This window comes from Monopterus albus, unplaced genomic scaffold (assembly GCF_001952655.1).
Source record: "Monopterus albus unplaced genomic scaffold, M_albus_1.0 scaffold24.1, whole genome shotgun sequence".
NCBI classification, from domain to species: domain Eukaryota; kingdom Metazoa; phylum Chordata; class Actinopteri; order Synbranchiformes; family Synbranchidae; genus Monopterus; species Monopterus albus.
This window is the reverse complement of record NW_018127904.1, coordinates 1,603,752-1,626,702: the sequence shown is the minus strand read 5'-3', so window position 1 is coordinate 1,626,702 and position 22,951 is coordinate 1,603,752. Positions and strand designations below refer to the sequence as shown.

At 41.0% G+C, this 22,951-nt stretch overlaps 2 protein-coding genes across 7 annotated transcripts; one reads left to right on the top strand and one right to left on the bottom strand.

Moving 5' to 3' along the window:
• The first annotated feature begins 740 nt into the window (after window positions 1–740).
• On the top strand, window positions 741–9,228 carry LOC109957106 (X-ray repair complementing defective repair in Chinese hamster cells 5). The gene is made up of 21 exons (XM_020594725.1): window positions 741–849; window positions 1,240–1,353; window positions 1,460–1,643; window positions 1,846–1,894; window positions 2,035–2,157; window positions 2,514–2,693; window positions 2,860–2,974; window positions 4,020–4,158; window positions 4,250–4,362; window positions 4,511–4,573; window positions 4,674–4,811; window positions 4,902–4,992; window positions 5,741–5,871; window positions 6,766–6,962; window positions 7,161–7,239; window positions 7,374–7,443; window positions 7,570–7,679; window positions 7,918–8,014; window positions 8,224–8,291; window positions 8,425–8,496; window positions 8,704–9,228. The coding sequence occupies exons 1-21, from the start codon at window positions 835–837 to the stop codon at window positions 8,716–8,718; spliced, it is 2,163 nt and encodes a 720-aa protein (XP_020450381.1). The 5' UTR covers window positions 741–834; the 3' UTR covers window positions 8,719–9,228.
• On the bottom strand, window positions 8,674–21,611 carry LOC109957105 (collagen alpha-2(VI) chain-like). 6 transcript variants are annotated; one of them, XM_020594718.1, is made up of 29 exons: window positions 21,453–21,611; window positions 19,655–19,926; window positions 18,201–18,356; window positions 16,616–17,226; window positions 16,471–16,491; window positions 16,282–16,347; window positions 16,135–16,188; window positions 15,977–16,021; window positions 15,865–15,891; window positions 15,746–15,772; window positions 15,591–15,635; window positions 15,450–15,503; window positions 15,156–15,218; window positions 14,159–14,221; window positions 13,992–14,045; window positions 13,866–13,901; window positions 13,713–13,775; window positions 12,862–12,924; window positions 12,504–12,566; window positions 12,322–12,384; window positions 12,180–12,230; window positions 12,005–12,103; window positions 11,591–11,653; window positions 11,454–11,489; window positions 11,323–11,368; window positions 11,012–11,164; window positions 10,162–10,617; window positions 10,036–10,074; window positions 8,674–9,940 (listed from the first exon to the last, which is right to left on the bottom strand). In XM_020594718.1, exons 3-29 carry the CDS (start codon window positions 18,349–18,351, stop codon window positions 9,339–9,341), a joined length of 3,114 nt encoding a protein of 1,037 aa, XP_020450374.1. In that variant the 5' UTR covers window positions 18,352–18,356; window positions 19,655–19,926; window positions 21,453–21,611; the 3' UTR covers window positions 8,674–9,338. The 6 variants fall into 6 exon arrangements, with proteins under 6 accessions (XP_020450374.1, XP_020450380.1, XP_020450375.1 ...); XM_020594724.1 differs by having other exon boundaries at window positions 18,210–18,356; XM_020594719.1 differs by lacking the exon at window positions 21,453–21,611 and adding an exon at window positions 21,211–21,367.
• Between the last annotated feature and the right edge of the window lie 1,340 nt (window positions 21,612–22,951).

Sequence of the window (22,951 nt, the reverse complement as noted above, 5' to 3'; positions counted from 1 at the left end):
GTAAAATATGACAAAATATGAATCGTATGCCCTGGCAGAGCGCCCCATAGTGGACCTGAGATGTTGCTTTATTGCGCTTTATTGCTGTTGCTGTGTTTATTGTGTGGAAAAATGGTTTATATGACGTTGTAGCCGAGGTTTCGCTGAACATTTTGATGTATACATTGTTGGGGGTCGGCTATCACAACTCGCGTAGCATTCCTGTATTTTCCGTCCAGCCCGAGGGTCCCCTTTGAAGGGGACCTCAGGGTTGATAGATTAAAAACAGAAAAGAGTCAGGGGTCAAAACCCAGACTCTTCTTTGTACACAAGCATGCAAAATTAAATAAAAAAAGAAATAGGCTAAATATAAATGGAAAAACTATTAATATTAATAATATGTATGTATGTATTTAAAATATTTTTATTAATACATTTTTTGTCTTATTATTCTTGTTCTTCGTATTATTACGTATTTATTTATGATGATTAATTGATTTGTTTATCAAGGTTTATAACCTCAAATCCTGTAGCTGTGAAAGGTTTCGCTTTGCACTTTGTTTAATGTCACTGTGCACAATGGCACATGACACGCTCGAGGGCGTTTGACCTACATATTATTATTGATTTCTCAAGTCAAAACACCACGAATAACTTTAATATAGGCGGATGCAGGCTCGTTATATTTCATTAAACGTGTATGTCGTCATGCATGGGGAGCAACCGATCATATAGATGTTAAATACGCGTAACTCAGGAACAGTTGACACTGTACATAGGAACCTTGTTTGAGCCAACCAGTTTCTCTCCGGAACTATAACAGTGAAACACTTTTCCAAGGAGGGAAAAAGGAAGATGGCGGGGGCTAAAGTAAGTTAGTTTATCTTACGTTTCCTGCAGAAATGTATTAACTTATCACTATGAGTGGTGTTGTTGGCTGACATCCTTTTGTTGAATAGGTGGTTCGCAAACTTTAGAAGCAGTTTGTTCTTTCTGGTTAATTTAAACGAGTAAGCGACAGCGACATGTTGGGAAATGTTCAGACTGGAGCAAACGCTATCACACCCCCTGTCGAGTGTATACAAACTCAAAATATAAGGCTAATCACTGGTTTTAACAACGTGGCAACAAATCGCTTTAAACCAATGCATGAAAAACTTTCTCGTTTGTCTGTGTTCATTGTCTGTCACATCTAGCTAATGTGCTGAACTAAACAAGTCGCCGGGAATTTACTTAAATCTTAATGCTGTTTCTCTGTAGTCAGCGTTAGTGCTGTGCATGGATGTGGGGTTCTCCATGTCCAACTCTGCTCCGGGTGAAGAACCCCCCTTTGGACTTGCCAAAAAAATCGTCCAGAAGTTTGTCCAGCGCCAGGTACCTCTGCACATTTATACAACAAGAAACAAAAACTAGTCGCATGACAGGTATCTGACGAGATCGTCTTTAACAAACACTAGGCGTGTCGTTTGTCTCCTGACAGGTGTTTGCTGAGACTAAGGATGAAATTGCTTTAGTTTTGTTTGGCACAGACGCCACCAAAAACCCACTGGACCAGGACGGCCAGTACCAGAACATCACCATCCATCGCGACCTCATGATAGCTGATTTTGAGCTTCTGGAGGAGATTGAGAATCATATCCATCCACAGAGTCAGCAGGCTGATTGTATCCTTTCACTAGTTACTGTTTAATTACTCATCAGATGATATCCACTCAAATGATACAATACAGTCAACAGTTCTGTAGGTTGTGATGCAAAGACCAACGTTTTGACTTGATTCGTGCTTGTGACATCTTATTTGTGTACAGTCTCACGTTCCTAGACAATGCATAGGAAGATCTTAGCTCCTTAACTGCTGTTTAACAGGGCTGGATGCTCTTGTTGTCTGTATGGATCTCCTTGAGACACAGACTAAGTAAGAAGCTCCCTGAATCTACTTACTAATTGTTGCTGTTAGTATTCCACACATAGCAGTGTTCACTGTGCTGAATGGATTACTGGTTGTTTAATGGTGTGACTGAAACCGTATTTGGGATTTTTGTTTTGTTTCCTCAGTGGGAAGAAGTACAATCGTCGCAACATTGCACTCCTGACTGACCTCAACACCCAGGCTGGTGCAGATAACCTGGATGTTATTATTGAAAACCTGAAACAAGCTGACATCACCCTGCAGTTCTTGTAAGGTCCAAACATATTCACAATGTGCAATATTAAAGCTAATGTAATATATAAGTCTACATTTAATAGTGTTAAAATCAGGGTGTTTTGAAAGAGAGAGCATGTTCTATTGATAATTGATTCATTTAGTATTTTATTGCATGCACATGATTTTGTCATTTTAGAATTTAATTTTGCTGATCCCCAAATATGCTCACTTTTTTCCTTGAGTCTTGAGGCTTTGCTGTAAAGTTCATTCAGCCTAGTTTCATGACGTTTGGCTACTTTTATTATTGCTATCGTTTAATCAATCAGTCACTCAGTCAGACTTAAAAAGGACTTTGTCTTTATTCTGACTCTGACTTTTGCATTTACAGTTTGCCTTTCACTGTGGAGGACAATGAGGAGGGTGGAAGAGAATCGGACAGAAGAGGTCCTGGTCACCCAGGCGCAGGCAAAGGTCTGACCGGGGAACAGAAGAGCAGCCTGGATATGGTGAAACACATCATGTTGAGTTTGGACGAGGAGGATGGCCTGAATGAAGTTTATACCTTCAGGTTGGAAGGCTCTTATTAAACCCCGGATGAATATTTATGTCTTACTTGAACCTATTTCTCATTCATCTCTGAATCACACAGTTCTCTCTTCATATAAAAGTAGTTAATTTGCTTGTTGGCTGATGCCACATGATTTGGCTTCCCATGTGCTTCACCTCTCCTGCAGGATGGCCATTGAGCAGCTGTGCATGTTCAAGCTGATCGAGAGGAGACCCATGGCCTGGCCCTGTCAGCTGACCATTGGCAGTTCTCTGTCCATTCGTATAGTTGGATACAAAGCAGTAAGTTGACTGTAAAGTGCACTGGATTGAAATATCCTCCTCTATAATGCAGCTACATTTTGTGTTTATTCCTAGAGTGCTGTAAAACATAGATGAAGTTATGTTTGCACAAGAACAGAGAACTCTCCGCACCCCCCCCCCCCCCCCTTCCTTTTTGCCCCTCCTGCTCTGTTTCTGAAACTAACTCATATGTGGTCATAGCAGCCGGAGAGAGTTGTGGCAGTCAGGTAATAACCAGAACTAACTACAGTAACTAGTCTAGAACTACCGTATACAGAATATAGAGCCCATGGTTTTGGGTGGCATTGCAGCGACACAGTGTCAAGTAAAGGCGGTTACATTTTAGTGATATGCATATGTATATCTAACATTCTTTGTAGCAGATGTATCTGCAGTAATACAAGCAAATTATAGAGGGATGTTTTTTCCCATTAATGCTGATATAGTACTAATGCCTCTGTCACTATCGCATCATGTTCAGTGTTACTTGATACACATAACAGGTTACATTTTAGTGATATGCATATGTATATCTAACATTCTTTGTAGCAGATGTATCTGCAGTAATACAAGCAAATTATAGAGGGATGTTTTTTCCCATTAATGCTGATATAGTACTAATGCCTCTGTCACTATCGCATCATGTTCAGTGTTACTTGATACACATAACAGAGTTGTATGTGAAATGAGAAATTTCATTTTGATAGATGAACAAACTCCCCACTTTTCTAGTGTTGATGGTGTAAATTTTAACAAGTTCTCACTAATGAATTTTGCCTACAGAGGGCAAGAAATAAACACAAGGCCTGAAGATAGAGTGGGGCGGGGGGGTTAAGTACAGCTGGGAGACAATACTTCAATACAACTTTTTTTTTTTTTTACTTGATTTATCTAAAAATTTGCTAAATCTTAGTTAATGCAGCTTTAACATTCACATTATTGTTTATTAAAAACAAACAGAACATGTGATAGCTCATCAACTGTAGCCACATAAAGCCTTGTTAGTGAAGCCAAATGTTTTTCATCCACAAATACTACCCACCAGGTGACGGAGGAGAAGCTGAAGAAAGCGTGGATTACTGTTGATGCTCAAACCAATCAGAAAGATGACATCAGGAGGGAGACTGTCTACTGTCTGGATGATGACAATGAGACAGAGGTGCAGAAGGACGATACCATTCAAGGTGTGGGAGTTGTCATATTACTCCTCAACAGCCACTAAAATAACACACTGAATCACTCAATATTTTAAGTTCACTTCTCTTCTGTTCACAGGTTTTCGTTATGGAAGTGACATTGTTCCTTTCTCCAAAGTTGATCAAGAGCAGATGAAATATAAACACGATGGAAAGTGCTTTGCTGTGCTAGGCTTTGCCAAACAAGACCAGGTATTGGACTTCTTATACTTGTACTTTTATGACTAGACATGGCATTTAAAATGTATAAAAGTAAAACAAATCTATCTAAAGTAAACCTAAAACTTTGACGCTGGGCTGGTTCGGTTATTCACCTGCTGTTTCTTTTTACTGTCTGCAGGTGCGTCGTCATCTGTTCATGGGAAATCAGGTCGTCAAGATGTTTGCTCCTAAAGATGATGAGGTGAGAATAGACAGAACCAGTACATTTCTGGTGACGTGACTTGTGGTTACATGTTAATTCTGACATGTTTTTGTCTTATTTGTATACTTTGTCTGAGCAGCATGCAGGAGTGGCGCTGTCAGCCGTCATCCAGGCCCTGGACGAACTCAAAATGGTGGCCATCGTGCGTTACGCCTATGACCGGCGCAGCAACCCTCAGGTTGGAGCAGCGTTTCCTTGCATTAAGCGAGAGTATGAGGTGAGATAATAAGCCCCTTAACATGTAGTATATTCACCGAATTTGTGTCAAACAGAGTAACGGTAACGATCTGTCTCTCAAACTCCATAGTGTCTGATGTACGTCCAGCTGCCCTTCACAGAAGACCTCAGACAGTTCACGTTTCCTTCTCTTGAAAACAACAAAAAGTTCACTCCATCAGGTACAGCTTCTGTATGTCATGTTTATTAAAACATTCTCTCGTTGCTTCCAAAGCACTGACAGTATTGTACTTAATGGGGGACTTGAGGAATTTTACTTATGTGTTGTACAAGCTCTGATTCACACATCTGATGATATGTAAGTTATTTTTAAAAATGAAGCACATCATGGAAAGGACTTGTATCTCACTCACAAATGTGCATGTTAGGAGACAATATCTTTAATAGAACAGCTCTAAAGGTTCACATGAGAAGCGTCACGGATTGTTGTGTAAGGAATGAAAAAGCCCTAGAGAGAGAGAGACGGAACCAGTCAGGGTGTGAAGTAGATGTGAATGGCTTGGAAAATGAAAGTGACAAAAAAACATTAACATCAGACAACTGTTGCACACATGCGGGTGGGGGCAAACGCATGCTTATGTTCTGAGTTTCTACTTTTCAAAATCTGTGGAGGTGTCGTCAGAATTCTGCAGGTGCAGATTCTGTTTGGGCCTGCTGAGAAGTAACATAATTATAGATGTCATATGAGTAAAACGTACAGTGTTTCCCATGAAGTTTGGTGAAGTACCTCATTGTTTTTAGTTGCTGCACTGGATTTGCAACTCTGAAATCTGATAACATTTGCTTGGCTTTTGTGTTGCATGCATTATTGGCACTGTGTATCTGTGTTGAGATAAATAAGTTCAAAGACTTAAGTGAGAGATGAAGGAACAGTCTTTGAATACACAAAGTGTCTTGTGATTTCTTTAGATACACAGCTGTCTGCCGTGGACTCTCTCATTGACTCGATGATGTTGATGGAGAAGGATGAGAATGGAGAACTGAAGGACATGTTGAAGGTCCATGACATTCCCAACCCTGCCTTCCAGAGGCATTTCCAGGTACTGCAGTACAGTGTGTGCAGGCATACAGCACTCCTGTTCCTTCTGAGTTGATGCAGATGACAAAACCTTCATGTGTCTGAGTAGAGCTTCACCAGCTAGTAGCTGTTTACAGGTGCATCTCAAATTAGAATATTGTGGAAAAGTCCATTTATTTCAGTAATTCAACTCAAATAGTGAAACTCGTGTATTAGATAAATTCAGTACATGAAGTCTGAAGTAGTTTAGTAACAGAAAGTAGAGTGGTAGGAAAAAGATGCACAACTAACCGAGAGAACCGCAAGCAAAATTGATTCAAGAATTTGGGTGAACTTCACAAGGAATGGGCTGAGGCTGGGGTCAAGGCATCAAGGGCCACCACACACCGCCGTGTCAAGGAATTTGGCTACAGTTGTCGTATTCCTCTTGTCAAGCCACTCCTGAACCACAGACAACGGCAGATGCGTCTTGGGCTAAGAAGAAGAAGAACTGCCAAATGCACCAAAAGTTGGTTAAATGACCATGGTGTTGGTGTCCTTGACTGGCCGGCAAACTTACCAGACCTGAACCCCATAGAGAATCTGTGGGATATTGTCAAGAGAGAAATGAGAAACAAAATAATGCAGATGAGCTGAAGGCCACTGTCAAAGAAACCTGGGCTTCCATACCACCTCAGCAGTGCCACAGACTGATCACCTCCTTGCCACGCTGAATTGAGGCAGTAATTAAAGCAAAAGGAGCCCCTACCAAGTATTGAGTACATATACAGTAAAAGAACATACTTTCCAGAAGGCCAGCAATTCACTAAAAATGTTTTTTTTTATAGGTCTTATGAGGTATTCTAATTTATTGAGATGCACCTGTATATTCAACCAGAACTGTCTGTCTCACATCCCCTACCCAACCTTCCTACAGTGCCTGCATCATCGGGCAGTAAACCCCGGCACCCCTCTTCCCCCCATGGAGCCATGGCTGAAGGCTTCTCTTGAGCGCTCTGAGGTTATTAATGAACGTTGCAAAGAACCACTAGAGGAACTGAAGAGAAAGTTTCCTCTCGTAGAAGCGGAGAAGAAAAAGAAGCTGAAGACTAGTGCTCAGATATTTGGCAAAGAGTAAGTCTAATTAGCAGGTTTTTGAACGTCATGGACGAGGTTGTTAGTAAATGTACTGAGTTTGTGTAGTCCATATTAATAATGTAGAAGGGGGGGGGTCTATTTTATAAACCTTGTTGTAATGTGACTTACTAATTACAGAAACAATAGTTTTTAAAGTATTTCTGGTATTCTAACGGTCACCTTTGTGATTTACAGCAATGAAGAGCCGGATGATAAGAAGGCAAAAGCAGATGAGGAGTATAACCTGGCTGACATTAGTGAAGTCATTACTTCGGTGAGAAAATGGGAGAGGGCGATTTTAGAGAACCACTTTTTACTTTTTTCTATTCCAAATTACAGTACTTACATTGTTTCAGTGTGCATACTTCATTCTACCTCAGCCCTCACTGATATGAAACACTTATCCAGGTGGGAAGCGTGGATCCAGCCCGAGACTTCCGCGTACTGATCAAGCAGCAGAGTCTTCCATTCGGAGAAGGTGAGCTCCAGGTTTTCTATGTCTTTTCTGCTGAGCGAAGATAAACATTTTCTGTTTGTGTCAAATGGTTATTACTCATGTTCAGTACTTGCAATTGTTTCTCTTTGGCTGGGGTGTCCTTCCTAGTCTGTCAGCAACTGACTCTCAGGATAGAGCAGTTTCTTATCAACAAGAGCACACCCTACTACATGAAAGGCATCACCTGTATCCAGGCTTTCAGGGAGCAGTCGGTTAAGGTAAGTAAACATTCACCATTTTCCAAATGTCTGATGATGTGGGGGTTTCTGTTTCAAGATATTAGCACACTGCATAGTTGTGGCTTTGCTGTGGAGATTATGAGTCAGCCTGAGAAGATTACGTCAGTTTCATTTCTCACGACTTGACCTGTGGCCAGTTCTAGTGCGAGTGTTTATGAATGCTGATATGTGCTTTTAGTAGACTCTTATTGAGCGTTTCATATCTTTGGTAATCCAGCTGGGGAATGCTGATCTGTACAATAACTACCTCCAGTCGCTGAAGAGGAGCATCCCAACCAGAGGGCTAGAGGTCTTCTGGGATCTGCTTGTTCAAGGTGTGATAAGGCTCTTGACTCAGGGCTTCAGGATTTCTCTCAAGCCAGTCTTCCCAAGAGACCGCATGAAGTTTTTTGCATAAATTCTTGAATGCAAAAATAACTTGAAGCAATAACAGAAGCTGTTTGATGCTTAAAAATCCCTTGTGGCCAGAATCATGTCTGTTAAAAGTTCAGTGTTTGTGAACTTAACTGTTGTTGTGTGACAGATGCCATAACATTGATCAGCAAGGCTGAGGTCGAGGGAAGCACCGTGTCCAGAGACGAAGCTGATCAGGTAACTCTGAAAATTCCCTTATTTAAACCATTATGAGCTGTTGAGTGAATGACTTTTGTATTGTAAATGAAGGAGTTGAGAGCGAAACTGCTTGTGGTAATAAATCAGTAATGACTGCCGTCTTTGTCCTCAGTTTCTGGTTGCTGAAGAGAAGAAAGAAGAGCCATCTGCTCCAGACGAAAATACCGGGGATGTTGACGACTTGGTAAGTGTTTCAGTCAGTGTTTTCTGTGACAACCCATTTCAGGTTTTAAATATTTAACTGATATGCCTCCAAACCCCATGTTACTCATTTCCTGTATATTTTTAGGATGTGCTTCAGGGTACATCTAATGATGTGCCTAGCCTATTGAGACCACTGATATAAACTCTACAGTCTGACTTTTTTTTATTTCTTCTCCTTCCTGTGCAGCTGGACATGATGTAAAAAGGGAGGCAAGGGGTTTGTCTCCAGTGGACATGCAAAGAATGATTTCATTCATCCCAGCCAGGCCAAAGCAAATCAACCGCTCATGGTTCTGCCTCCCACTAGGAGACCCTGTGCATAACGCACAGAACAGGATTTGAGTTAACTGATGTTACTGTAAATATGTATCCAAACTTTAAAAAATGTTTTCTCACAATGAATGTAAATTAATCTCTTCTATGGTAAGTCAGTAATTCTGGGTACAGTGAGTGCTTGAAGTAGCAAGATTTGTGCACTAGAAACCTTTGGGATTTTACAGAAGACAGTACTTTAGTGTCCTACAAACTGTTTACTGAGTTAAGATAACATACAGTTTGTAATAAAGCTTAACAGTATGTTTTTCAATAACTATATTTAGGATGAATATGAGTACAGTGAAGTCAACTGAAAATTGTATAGTGCAAAGTAGAATCATAGTAAACCTACAAAAGAATTTGAGGTCATTTTCTTCCTCAGAATTCTGACTTTAAAGTGGCTCCAATTCTCTTTTGTATAAACCAGTATCTCATTATTAAATTGCTAGATTACAAACAGTAGCACCCTTATGATATTCATGTCTACATACAGTAGGCATGGTTTCTCTAACATACCCACTGGATGAAACGGTCAAACAAAGTGGACTGGGTCACCTCAGAGAGGTCTTTTCCTTTAAAGATGGCATCCTGGTCACCCATGGCCAGCTTTGTGAGGACTTCTTGGTCAACATCATCTCCTGTGGCAATTACTATGGAGACGACCTGCGTGCTACGCATGGCACTAACCGCCTCCTCCAGATTGACGCGGTCAGTGATGCCGTCTGTGATGAAAACAAATGAAATCTCTGCATTGCGTCTTGACCGGCGAGCGTTTCCTTTACCCAAGATGTTGTCTATGGTGTGGAGGATAGCAGGCCCCACGCTGGAGGATGAATCGAGATAAGGCAAACGTGCTATGCCATCAGAGATGAGGGCAGGGTCATGTGTCAGAGGGAAGGCCACATGACGCTCGTTCTCCTTGCCAAACTCTAGTAGTGCCAAGCGGGCTCGCATACGATCGGTCTTGCTCCGGGCCAGTACGAGTGTGTCTGCCACCTTCTGCACAAATTCACGGACATGTCGGAAGTTCTCAGTCCCCAGGCGCTCTGAGCCATCCAATAGAAAGACCAAGTCTACTGGCCTGTTGACACACGGAGCTACATCAGGCTCTGTAATGAAAGGGCAAGAGAGAGGAAAAGGGGGAGGGGGGAATAAGATGCATTAGAACACTGAATTGATCATCTGTCCTCTAGTTAACACCTACCACTTTTACAGGGGAGTTCAGGGCAAACGATCACTGGCTCTAGAAGGGAAATAAAATAGACACAGGTCAGAAATTGTTCAGAGGACCATTATTGTTATCCTGTTGGATAAACTGATACAGGCTTACCCGGACAGAGCACAGTCTCCATTTTTTCTAAGAAGTCCTCAGCCACCAAGTCAACGTAACGCCTCATCTCACTGACACGTTGCTTCTTGCCACATGCTATTGAACCCAGGATTTCATCATCCTGTTCCTTTTTAAACATATCACCAACCCCAATAGCATTCACCACCACATTGTCGTCATCACAAAGGTACTTGAGCAGATCCTCGTCATCACGAGGGTCAAAGCGGCCATCTGTGATCACCACCACGGACACTCTAGCTCGGGCTCTCTTGCTGTCCCTGATTAGGGTATCGTAAGCAAACTTGAGAGCCGATGGCGTGAAGGTGCCCCCAGCAATCCACTGCAGATTCTTCACGGCCATCTTAAAGGCGGACATGGAGTTTATGTTCGGGTCATCAAGACGAATGGCCTCAAAGGTCCCGTTGTGACTGAACTGTACAACTCCAACTCTTGTGCCTAAACAGCAGCAGACATGTCAGGCAATGCGTTTCCAAATTAGTGAGTTCAGTTTTAAAAGAATAAGGCTGTCAGCTAATATCATGAGGAATCCAAAACTCTTCAGTTACAGATTGAATACTGTTCCATGTGAAGTTACTGTTTACAGTAGGAAGGTGAAATATTAACTGATAATACTTTAGCTGACTGCAAATATAAATATTCAATGATAAGTGTCATGTGCTAATGAAGAGCACAGTGCCAATAGGGGGGCCTTTTTAATGTTTTTGGTGTTAGCTGTATAGTCAGAGGTCAAAAGTGATTCACTCTTTGGAAACGCCTCATGTTTCACTTGAAACTGTTCCTGCAAAGCAACTTATATGGCTGGCTGTATTGTGTATTTGCTCAACTGTACCAGTTGGGGACGCAGGGTCATTGGCCATAGATCCCAGCCTGTTGATAGTGTTGATTACAAAATTCTTTTCCAGGGTGAAGTTTGTTAGCCCAACGCTCTCTGAGCTATCGATTACAAATACAACGTCCAGAGCTCCACAGCGCTTTTCACAGTCTGAGAAAAGACAAGAACAGGATCACTACACTAAAAGATACCAACAATAAAAAATGTCTGATCCATTCCTATATGTACGTACACACACACACACACACACACAAAATATTAACTCAGAACTCACACTGCATGTTTGTATGTTATTGATATTTACTTACCACAACAGCCACACGTCTCCCTGATGTAAGTCATGATGTCACAGTCCTGCAGCAGCAGATGTACATGTTAGAAGAAATCCAACCAAGACAATATACATAAACGTATTTACAAAACTGAAGTGTTTACTCACAGTGAGCCCGGGATCACCCATTGGCCCTGGCCCCCCCTGCGTGCACACACACACAAACACAAAAGAGACAGCAATGCAGTTAGAGCTCAGATTCACACATGCCTGAGCAAGTCATGAGGGTTTGTGCTGTTGCTTACATCAATTCCAGGGTCTCCTTTGGGGCCTCTCTCTCCTGGCTCACCTGGCTGACCTGGATTCCCCTAAAAAGAAAACCTCTTCAGTGAAAGTGACTTGTAGTATCACTGGAGTCATGATGAAAACAGTCTAAATAGATGATAGTAAATAGGATTTCACATGAAATCAAGTTCTATAGCCAATTTTTAGTGCCTGGTTACTTTTCACCCACCCTGCACTAGCATGGACAGATACTTTTCAATGACAAGTGATAAAATGTTATTCATAATTTGACTGACTCCACTACTGAAAATCACTGAGGCTGAACAGCGCACACGCACACACAACATTTTAAGATTAGCATGTCCAGAGGTAATCCCAGTGGTACCAGGACTACATGAACAACTATCCAAGTTTGGTTTATTTGTCAAACTTACGAGCTCTCCTGGTTGTCCTTTGTCTCCGGGCCCTCCTTTGGGGCCACAGTCACCTCTGCTGCCCCTGGGTCCTCTCCTGCCTGGATTGCCTCTGTCTCCCTGGAGCAGAGTTATTTTAGAGTCAGATAAAGATCTTTAAATCATGCAGGAATTTAATGATGTAAACAAACCATACAGTGGGTCCTCTTGGTCCAGGATAGCTGAATCCCTGTCTTCCTTCGTCTCCCTTTAGAATACACAAGTATTTATAATTAAATGTTGCAGTTTTCTTTTTACACAATACAATTTCTGTACTGAAAGAGATTATCTTTGGCCACCTTGGGTCCAGGAAGTCCTGAGTCTCCTCTTGGTCCAGGATCTCCAGGATTTCCCCTGGTACCCTGCAACCACAGAAGATGGCAATCCAATTAGAGGTGAGCTGTTTACACTTTATTTTCATACATCACTGAACAGAAGATTCAACAATGAGCAGTTGGCACTGGTGTTATAATCAACACACATTTGCACCGAGGCTTCCTGGTTCTCCTGGCTTCCCCCTCGGTCCTGGTAAGCCTTGGTCTCCCTGGGAGAGAGAGGTAATGGGAAACATTACTGGACACCCCCCTTCTCTCCAGCCTGCACAGAATTATTTATGCTGATGTTAATTTATCAATGCATAGCACTGGACACATTTTAAAAGGGATTTTTTTTTTTTTTTTTTAAAGTTCTTGGAAAATTTTTTATAACAACAAACAGCTCATTTTGGCAGGATGAAGGCAAAACACCAATACATAAGGTCAAAGGAAGGCTTGCTGAGTTCTTAGGAAGCTGTTGAGTCACCCCTCTGTCAAAATCCACCCACAGCTCAATCCCCTCACCGTTGCACCCTTGAATCCATCTTCCCCGGGTCGACCTCTGCTTCCCTGCGGCCCTCTCTCTCCCTTGAAAATACATAAACATGTCAGGATTTGTCAGTCATCAACCGTTGTATGCAAAATAAAACAGTAACTAAGAGGCAGTAATTCTATTTCAGTGAAATAGGTAAAGAATTTTCCTGAGAATGTGTTTAGGAAATGCCCTTTAACAACACAAAGGCACATAATTCTGGAAGGAAGTGTTTGTCTCCCTGGAGGAGTAAAACACTGCCGAGAAACCTCATGGGACTCTGTTCCGTCTCATGCAGAGATATTAAACAACAACATTCAAAAGCTCGTGGTTAATGTGTTTATGACATGGGAAGCATTGCTTTCTGTTTTGGTAAAGCTAATGCCAGCGGTCAGTGCAGTGAAGTACATGTTACTACTATTCCAGAATGAATCTGCTGCTTTAATGAAGGCAACAGAAGCAATGGTCAGCAAAACAGTGCCATGTAAAAGGAAATTCTGGGGCTCAAAGAAAGATTTCAACATGTCAAAGCTTTGGATGAATGCTATGATATCGCAAAAGCAATTAGATTCATGCTGGAGAATAATAATGCAATAATAAGAGAACAAAGCCCTGAGCAAAGAAAACTATGCTCTGCATGTCAAGATTGAGACGCTCCACAGGCGCTGTTGAAATCTCTACTAAGATCAACAAAATCTGTTAAGTTGTCCTCCTGACCACCAGCTCCTTTTCCCTCATGTTCTCCTCCAAGTGTTTTTCAAACACAAGACAGTTGATTTGCAACTCAAATTACATTCATGAAATTTAAAGTGTATGACAGCGTTTCTCGGAGTGCTGAACTTACCCTCTCTCCTTTTACCCCATCAGGTCCCTGTGCTCCCTTTGGTCCAGAGTCTCCTCTCCTTCCCTGATAACATTTAAAATTATATTACTAACAAATCACTGCAAATTCTGCAAATGATAAATTTATTACATGAAAATAAAACATTTAAAATACCTGTTCGCCTGGTGGTCCAGGTAAACCTTCAGGCCCCTATGAGAGTTGAGTTTTATTTCAGTCAGCTTTGTAACAACAGTTTAAGCTATAAGAAAAGTAATGATGAATTCAAATTTTGTTCTGTACCGTAGGTCCTTTTTCTCCTGGTGGCCCTGGATTTCCAGGATTTCCTCTTTCACCCTAAAGAAAAAAGATTTGAGGCCAAGGATTGCTTTTGAAAGTAAAAAATAAATGTAAAAAAAAATCTCCATTTTCAGAAGATGTTTTCTATTGCATTTCAATTTGAACATTACCTTTGGTCCTTGTTCACCCACAGGGCCAGTAGGGCCCGACTTCCCAGGGTAGCCAGGTTCACCCTAAACAACAAACAAAAATACATTACTTAAGATGCTGTTGTACATTTTAAATACATGTAAAAGTCTATGGTCCCAGTGATGGGTGGAGAGACAACCTCGCTATTCTTGTGTTATGACCATTACTGGACAAAAACAAAGTCGGACCTGTGGGTGGTTTCATGAAAAAGGCCAAAATCAAAGGGATCTCTTCAAAAGAATGTTGTCAGAAACTGAATTTGAACCATAATCTACACTTAAAAGCCAGAGAGGTCTTCTTAAAACACACTGTTATCTTGTTTAGGCGGTCAGCCAGGCCTAATGCACATGTGGGTGTAGCCCAAGAATTTGAAGGGCTGACTGAAAAAACATCTCAGACTCAGCTGGACACCGTCAGACTTAGCTCAACTCAACATCTATTTGCGAGTCTGGCCATATTTGTGTCACATCATTCAGGTTGTAATCACAGGCAGCTGAGTGGGCGAAGTTTTCATGCAAGCCTCCCTGTTGTAATTCCAGGCTGCCGGCTTCACTCGATAATCAGACTGAATCGTGTATTTGTTTCTACTTTGCATCTGACATGGAGTTCATGTCAGGTGTTTTTTTTATTTTGTTTGGACCAATTTTATTGCCCCCAACCAGTGAGTGACATATCTGCCCCATCAGTGTCATTTTCAGTCGACATGGACCGACATTTTCACATCAGTCGAAGAAACACTGACCAACAGTTGTTGCTTCCGTAAACTGCCTTTAAAAATTTGGCCTTTTCTAGTTGCAGTGTGATCCTGTTGTGATTTCAATGTAAAGCCTGATAACTTTCTACCCAATTCCACAGTTTCCACTCATTGTAGATATTTCACACTGGACCCAAGTGCTGGACTAACAGACTGATCAGTAAGGTGTAGACTCTGGAACCGAGGTTCGCCACTTAAGATCTTAGTTCTGATTTAATACAGACCTTTTCTCCTTTGTCTCCTGGTCGCCCCATGTCTCCAACATCTCCGTAGTACCCATCTGGTCCCTTTGAAACGCACACAAAAAATATGTTCAGTAAACTAATTTTCATTGTTAGATGACTGATGGAGCCCACAGGGGTTATTCAATCTGTAAAACTCATCAAGTACAGTGGTTAGAGTTGGACCCATTCATGATCTTGCCAAAGATAAAAGCCGCAGCAGCTCTTCTGCATAGCTATGAACATGGGCAGCTGGAGAGCAGTGTGATATATAATTTTCTACAGGTTCAGACTGACCTCATCACCAGGATCCCCTTTGCAACCAGAAGCTCCAATTCGGCCAGTTTTACCCTGAAGATTTCACAGACATAATCAAATCATACTGGCTATTAAAGTCACTGTATAATGTACATTTTGCTTTGTTGTGTGAAGACTCACCTTCTGTCCATCGGTTCCATTCCTGCCAGGTACCCCTGGTGCGCCCTGAGTATTTGGCAGTGAAGACATAATTTACTACAGTATGTAAACACTGACTGAACTGGATGTAGTGGGATGTAGATGTATGCAAACGCAGCATTAAAAACATTATTTACCTTTGCTCCACTTGCTCCGATTTCACCCTGACAAGGTAAAACAGACCCATTATTCCCAAGGAGCATTTCAATGAATTTGGCAGATAAACAGAAATGGCAGGAATAGAAGGATTTCTCACCTTCTCACCTTTCAAACCAGTCTCTCCCTATATCAGAACACAGCAGGTGATGTTACTGAGATTTTAAAAGTGCCATCTAACATACAGCAATTATGTAATATCAAGAGCGAACCTTTGGACCGGGTTGTCCGATTGGACCTTCAATGCCAGGATCACCCTGAAATATAACGAATTGTATTCAGCATTAATTTGGCATGCAGTACTTTTAAAATAAAATCTTACAATTTAATAGTGGTTCATTAAGTTCCTTAGGACATCATTTCTACCTACCGGTCTACCCCTTTCTCCTTTTGATCCAAGACTTCCCCCGTCTCCTTTTATACCCTATAAACGTACAGACATGTTGACATAACAGTCTTGGGTACAAGCTGAAATATACATGTCATTTATATCCACATTTAGTTTTTCCTTCCTTACTTTTGCCCCTTGAAGCCCTTTTGGTCCAGGGACCCCAGGAGCCGTGTAGCATTGATGTCTATAACACTACAGGAACAGTGAGGAAAATAAAACAGTACCGAATGTGGTAATACACGGAAACATAGAAAACAAGAAAGAAAGGCATGAATGTGTCCAACCTCCTTGGTAGTAGCAGATGCCCAGACTTACCTGTAAATAGGCTTGATATTTCTGTAAAAGAAAAAAGACAGTAAGTGGAAAGTGCCTGACAGTGATACTGGAATTCAATCTGAATCGAAATTAATACTTTCAAAGCAAGAAAGAAAGAAAAAGAAAAAAAAAGATTTCAGATCACCATGGCTTTTATGATACGATCGATGGATTCAGTATTTATTCTTGGTCGCCCGTCAACGACGTCCACGGCTATGTAGTCATCACGGTACACCTCAGTGGGAGAGCTGGCTATCTCCTTCATCCCTAGGTCCTCAATCTCTCTGGACGCTGCAACTGAGAAAATATGGACCCCTTGCTCACGGGCCCTCTCTGCCATCACTTTGATCCCTCCACATGGATTTCCTGTCACATGGCCATCAGTGATGACCACAGAGAAGAGGACGGCCCTTGTCCCTGAGAAGTGCTGGGTCAGCTGGTAGGTCATGTTCTTCAGGGCGCAGTCAGTGTAGGTTCCTTTGCCCAGATATTTGATCGTACCAAGGTTCCTGATGAAGTTTTCCCTACTCGTGAACTGGCTGAAGACTATCTGCGTCTGGGAGAAGTGCAGGCCTCCTATGGACCAGGTGATCTGGATCTGGCCCTTGTACTCCTCGTCAGCCAGCCTCTGTGCAAAGATCTTGGTGAACTCCTTGATGTTTTGCACCAGGATACCAGGAGGGGACTCCTGTAAGGCGATAGTCTCTGAGGTGTCGATGGTGAAAAACAGCTTGATGGGACAGTCGACTATCCCAACTGCAGGAGAGCACAAAGTGTAAACACCTTCACTGCACAGTTAGTCACCTCTGACATCAATGACAAATTAGATGCAGTGGTGGAACGTAACCAAGTACACTTACTCAAGTACAAATTTGAGGTACTTTTCTTGAAAATATTATTTTCATGCCACTTTATAGCATTATATAGTGCTAGAAATGCTTTATACAGTAGCATTATATGTCACATACAGTTTTAGATACTTAAAGTTTCGCATACTAATCATATGAAGAATTTACAAAATATACTGCTTTGTTATAAAATAAACCACCAAACAACTAGTAGATCTGAAATGGCTAGTTGACAAAACATTAACTGGAAGATATTCTGATTATTGTTAAAGTAATTATATTCCTGCCTGTTTATCCTTACAATTATTTTAATTTACTTACAATTTAGAGGTTTTGACTATTGACTGTGCAGGTGTCCTCTACATTAAACTGTTCAAAATGACCCCCACGCCAACATAAGGAAGTAGTAAACGCTGCTTATAAGGATGATCTTATTGTGTACTTTTTACTTCACATTTTTAACAAACTTTAGTTAGTAGGTACTTTTCAGATTGATCAGTTTGTAAATTATGATGCAACCAAAAGTATATAAAGCAATAAAAATAGGCTCCAATTACAACATTACTATACTTCTCATGTTAGCGCATATCAAAATAAAAATACAATGAAACTGACAGGGATTATTCTGTGTAATCAGCACATATTGTTTCCAATACTCCTGTACTTTTGCTCAAGTAATATTTTGAATACTGGACTTTTACTTGTAATGGAGTATTTTTCTTTATAAAGTGGGATATTTCTACTTTTATTTCTGATTCTGATCAGGTTCTGATCTTTCGCCAACATTGAGTGCATGAAAATAGCTGCATACTTTTGAGGTAAGTCCACAAATATCATTATAATCATATATTACTTAGTTGCAAAGTAATGAACACAACTCACTCTCACAACCTTTAGGTCCTGGCTCAGGTGGGAATGGAGATGGAGTCGGTTCTGGACTGTCACCTCGCCCAGGAATTGGCCTGGGCCCATGAACTTGAGGGACCGCAGCTCGGAGCAAGCACAGAAAGATGAACCCTGAAATCATCCCCATTTTTCCTGCAAGACAGAGAGAGACAGTTGAGGCTTTTACAATTTTTAATTCCAAAGCTCTGTGTGAACGCAGGAAATAGCTGTCAACGAGTGAGTCTTCACAGAAGGCGCCTCCACATAGCTTAGGAATGTTTATCGTTGTTTTAAACAAGGTCAATAACCACACTGTGTGGAAATAGGACAACATTTAAGCCGATGCTGAACTGAGTGCAACTATTTTTATTCTCCTTTATACTTATACTTTACTTTACTGTACTTCAGAGGGAAATTGTCTGCTACATTTTACTCCACTACATGCAGTTTTACATCCAAAACATACCATCTTATAAAAAAAAATGACAACATTACATGTTAAATTACCTGACGATATTGTAGCCTGTAAAAAGTAGTCAAAGTTATATCGACTTCAATTAGCTACAGCCTAATACTGGCGTATCACTGTGGTCCAATATATCATGTAGAGTAGAACAATACAAATACATTTTGCTGATAATACTTCTGTGCTTTGATTTAAATGACATGTTGAATGTTGAATGTTTAACAGCGTCAGAGGTGGAAATGAACCAACTATGTTTACTCAAGTAGCTAATATACTTAAATACAAGTCGGGGGTATGTGGTACTTGAGTATTTTTATTTTCTGCTATTGCTTAACTTCAACTTCACTACATTTAAGAGGCCAGTTCTGTACTTTTTATTCCACTTCAATTTATTTGGTGTAGGTACTTTTCAGAGTCAGGTTAATAAAACAAAATGCTGTATAACCCAACTGAGAGCCAGTTAATAAAATAAATAAATAAATAAATAAATAAATAAATCTTAAATGCACTAAAAATCAGGCAAAACAGATATAACAACAATACAAATCCTGCTTTATTGATCCCTGGGTGGAAATTTACAAGCTACCCAGCAGAAAATCTAATTATAAGCATAAAAAGGTAGTTCAAACTTAGCTCCACCTTTACCAGATGCAACATTAAATGTAATGTGCAAAGTTATTCATCAATAAATAAAATGCAATAATATGCTATACGTTAATATGAATACTTTTGGTACTGGCAACAGTACTTTTACACTGCGGTATTGCTAGTTTTAAGTAAATAATCTGAGTTCCACCAATGAAGAGCAAGTCTTCCACATTTGAACCCCATAGGCTACGTTAGGCTTCACTTTTCATACTTCACAGCTGTTTTTCGTCCTAAAAACACACAGGTCCGCTGTAAGAGGAGATAGATATTTGATATTTGTCTCTGTCGGCGCACCATACACTAAACCCTTATAAAGATAACATACAGTGTACTTTACCTGTTGAGCTGCGACTGGAGGCTGCCAGGAAATTCAAGCAATTTCCAAAGACCGTAAACTACCGATAATCATCTCAATCGGAAAGTTCCCATATCAGAGGAGTCAGTCAGGGTCACTCCGCCCGTTTTATTCTCAAATGACGCACGAACGTGTCCGGGGTGCGTGGGTACACACGCAGGGAGAGTCCAGTAGCCCCACTGGATTGTGTGCAGTGTGAAATAATAGCTGGAGTCCAGAATGACAGCACCCACTCCCAACATGAAGAAGGAATTCTGGAGGATAAACATAAAATACAGCAGACTGCCGTGGTCTATTTATCTGCCTGGTCTGACAGAATTAAGTTCAGTGTCACAGACTGCAATTGCAAACACTTCAGCTTCACTTCTCCATATCCCTACATGGAGAAGGCTGCGAACATCCAAGCTCTGTTTATATTTGGGGACTATACAGCATGAGAGATGTCATGGTGGAATTTAACTGCTGCAGCTATCCAGTTTATTAAGCAAGTGTTCCCTTAATTGATTAGCTGATGAATATAACTGAAGATTTGTCAGCATATTTTCGCAACTCATATTTTTTAACAAAAGGCCAAACACTTGCTTCTTCCAACAAATGTAATGATTAAGTATTTTCTCTGTTTTATGACACTGTTACCAGAAAATCTGTGGGTTTTTGGACTGTTGGTCAAATAAACCCATCACTTTGCACTGTGGGGAATTTTATACACATATAAAGTACAGGTACATTTCAGTTTTGAGATATCTGTATTTTACTGAAGTACTGACGTTTAAGATGTTATATACAAAACAACAAGCAGCAGATTTAATGTTTAGTTGAAACCTGGCTGCGGAGTTTTTCTCGTAAACAAACTCCAGATTGACGTTTTCTTACCAAATTACACTCTGTGCATCCTTCGGGTATAACAAATGTATTTCTTAAAAGTGTGAAAGCCTGCGTAGTTTGAGGTCCACATGCTTGCAGTCTTCTTCTTCCCTGTCTTTGCTGCTGCATTACGAACCCACAGGAAGGACGCGTGTGCATGTGCACGGGGAAAAACAAGTTGAGGCGTAGTCTTAAAGATTTGGCTCCATAGCACTGTTAATTCAATATCCTGTTACTTTCAGATGCCACTGCAATTTTTCTTTTTGCTTGTTATGGCAGCCTAAGTTTAGTTTAATTTAGTTTCGCTCTCACTTGGAGCCAATCCCAGATGACACTGGGTGAGAGGCGGGGTGCACCCTGGACAGGTGGCCAGTCCATCACAGACACACATTCACATTCACACTCACTACGGGCAATTTAGAGCCACTAATCAACACAAGCAGCATGTCTTTGGTGTGTGGGAGGAACCTGGAGAACCCGGAGAGAACCCACACAGGCAGAGGGAGAACATGCAAACTCAGCAAAGAAAGGCGCCGGGGCTCGAACCCGGAACCTTCTTGCTGTGAGGCGACAGTACTAACCACCGCCCCGCTGTGCGGCCCTAAATCCGAGAGTTTGCAAAATAAAAACATGCTACTGCATCACGAGTTTAATAAAATATAAGATCAACTTACTGCCTCGTGAAGGACATGTTCCATTCACACACTGTGGGTAGATTATGGGCTGCCTGTCTTTTCATGCCTCCTTGAGTTATATATTTTTAATGAGTCCAGACCAGGGACGTGTCCTCTCTGCAGTAACTGTGGTGAGGTCACTCGATGGGCCCTGATGACTGACACTTTACACTTCATTTAACTTTAGTATTTATAAGCAAGTACAGACACGCTCTGGTGCAAATGTTATGAGAGGCACTTACAGACTGGAGCTGACTGAAGACTCTGGCCATTAAGGTGAATCAGTTGTTACACACTGGGATGCATTTAGTGCTCAGGTTAATCTAAAAGGTCAGCGCCTTTTTAATGTAATCCTTCTATGTAAAACCATAATGTATTAAACAGGCTTATACTCCGAATCTGTGTGACTGCCATTTTCACAGCACTCACATGAAATGCTTTATAATCACAGGTGTTACTAATGACATTAATCAAGGTTCTGTTCGGGTACAGAGCCTGAATTAACGTGATTAGCAACACCTGGGATTCAAAATGGCTGCTGTGAAAAATTGCACAGTAAACGTTTTATGCTCATAAAATTGTTAAGTTAAAAATAAGAAAAAAAAACATCTTTTAAGTTTATTTTCAGTATTTAAAGGCAAAAAAACTGGACATCTTCAAATAGTTGAAATCAGGAGTGAGGAAGCTTCAAGAATGGAGACAAGATAGTAGCACATGGATGTGGGGAGGTGACCCTTCTTATTATTTATCCAACTCAACTCGTGCACGTTACTTTGCGGATGCAGTTACCCGTACTTAGAAATACCAGATTTCCATCACCACCAAAATCAAGTCTTTTTGCCCCCGAGAGAGGAGTCAAATCTTCGCTGTGAAAAAGAAGCCAAGCAAACTCAAAAATATGCTGACAAAGGTGTGAAGGCTTGTATTGTTCAGCAAGAAGGACCGCCCAACCTGAAACTTGTATGATGGTGTAGCTGCTTTCCAGATTTGATGCAATAAAGCCATGCTGATACTATAAACCTGTGTTGTTTAGCACGGTGCCCAGTCTTTCATGGTTTAAACAAAACAAGTAAGTCATGTTCAACAGTGGGAACTGTGGGAATACTGCACTTATGGGACTAAGAGACAATGCACACTAGTATGAGAGATTCTTTTAATCAAGTCACATACACACTAACTATCAGTAGGAATGCATTAGTGTGTACATGGCTGTTTGTTTATCAGCTTTCAAAGGCAGCCAGCTCAGGAAGTCCCTCATCAGGGGTTTAATTGGAGAAATGCAGTGACACTTCCATGGACCTGCTTGCAGTAGTTTGCTGCTGTTTATGGAGCACCCCTGTGTGTGTGTGTGTGTGTGTGTGAAGGGTGGGGGTGCATTTCCGAAGAGTTGCTGAGTGAGCAAGTGAGCGATTAAGAAAGAGACAGGCAGTCTGAGAGTTTTTCTCTATGACAGCACTTTTTAAACAACATCTGCTGCATCCAGATGAACGTGTACAGGTACAGCACTACACATTATGAGGTGGGGAACAAGTGTCAAATATTTAGTACATTAATGACACTGTTACTGTAAATGTTTGTGTACAATATGCATGTACTTAAATCTGCTGATAATAACTATCATTACCAGTGTATTTGCAAACATTCAATCCATTGTTAAATACAGGATTTACAGAATATATTTAAGTTTTGATTAAAGGAACCGATATATGTTACAATTTATGATCCCCTCCCCCCCTTTTTT

What these genes read in the sequence shown, in the direction of transcription:
- LOC109957106 (XM_020594725.1), top strand. An exon ending in CCTTCCAGAGGCATTTCCAG is followed by an intron (nt 5,872 to 6,765) that starts GTACTGCAGTAC and finishes ACCTTCCTACAG; the next exon opens with TGCCTGCATCATCGGGCAGT. An exon ending in TCAGGGAGCAGTCGGTTAAG is followed by an intron (nt 7,680 to 7,917) that starts GTAAGTAAACAT and finishes TTGGTAATCCAG; the next exon opens with CTGGGGAATGCTGATCTGTA.
- LOC109957105 (XM_020594718.1), bottom strand. Translation starts at nt 18,351, where the DNA reads ATGGGGATGATTTCAGGGTTCATCTTTCTGTGCTTGCTCCGAGCTGCG. An exon ending in CAGGAAGCCTCGGTGCAAAT is followed by an intron (nt 12,385 to 12,503) that starts GTGTGTTGATTA and finishes CTGTGGTTGCAG; the next exon opens with GGTACCAGGGGAAATCCTGG. An exon ending in TGAACTCCCCTGTAAAAGTG is followed by an intron (nt 9,941 to 10,035) that starts GTAGGTGTTAAC and finishes CTTTCATTACAG; the next exon opens with AGCCTGATGTAGCTCCGTGT.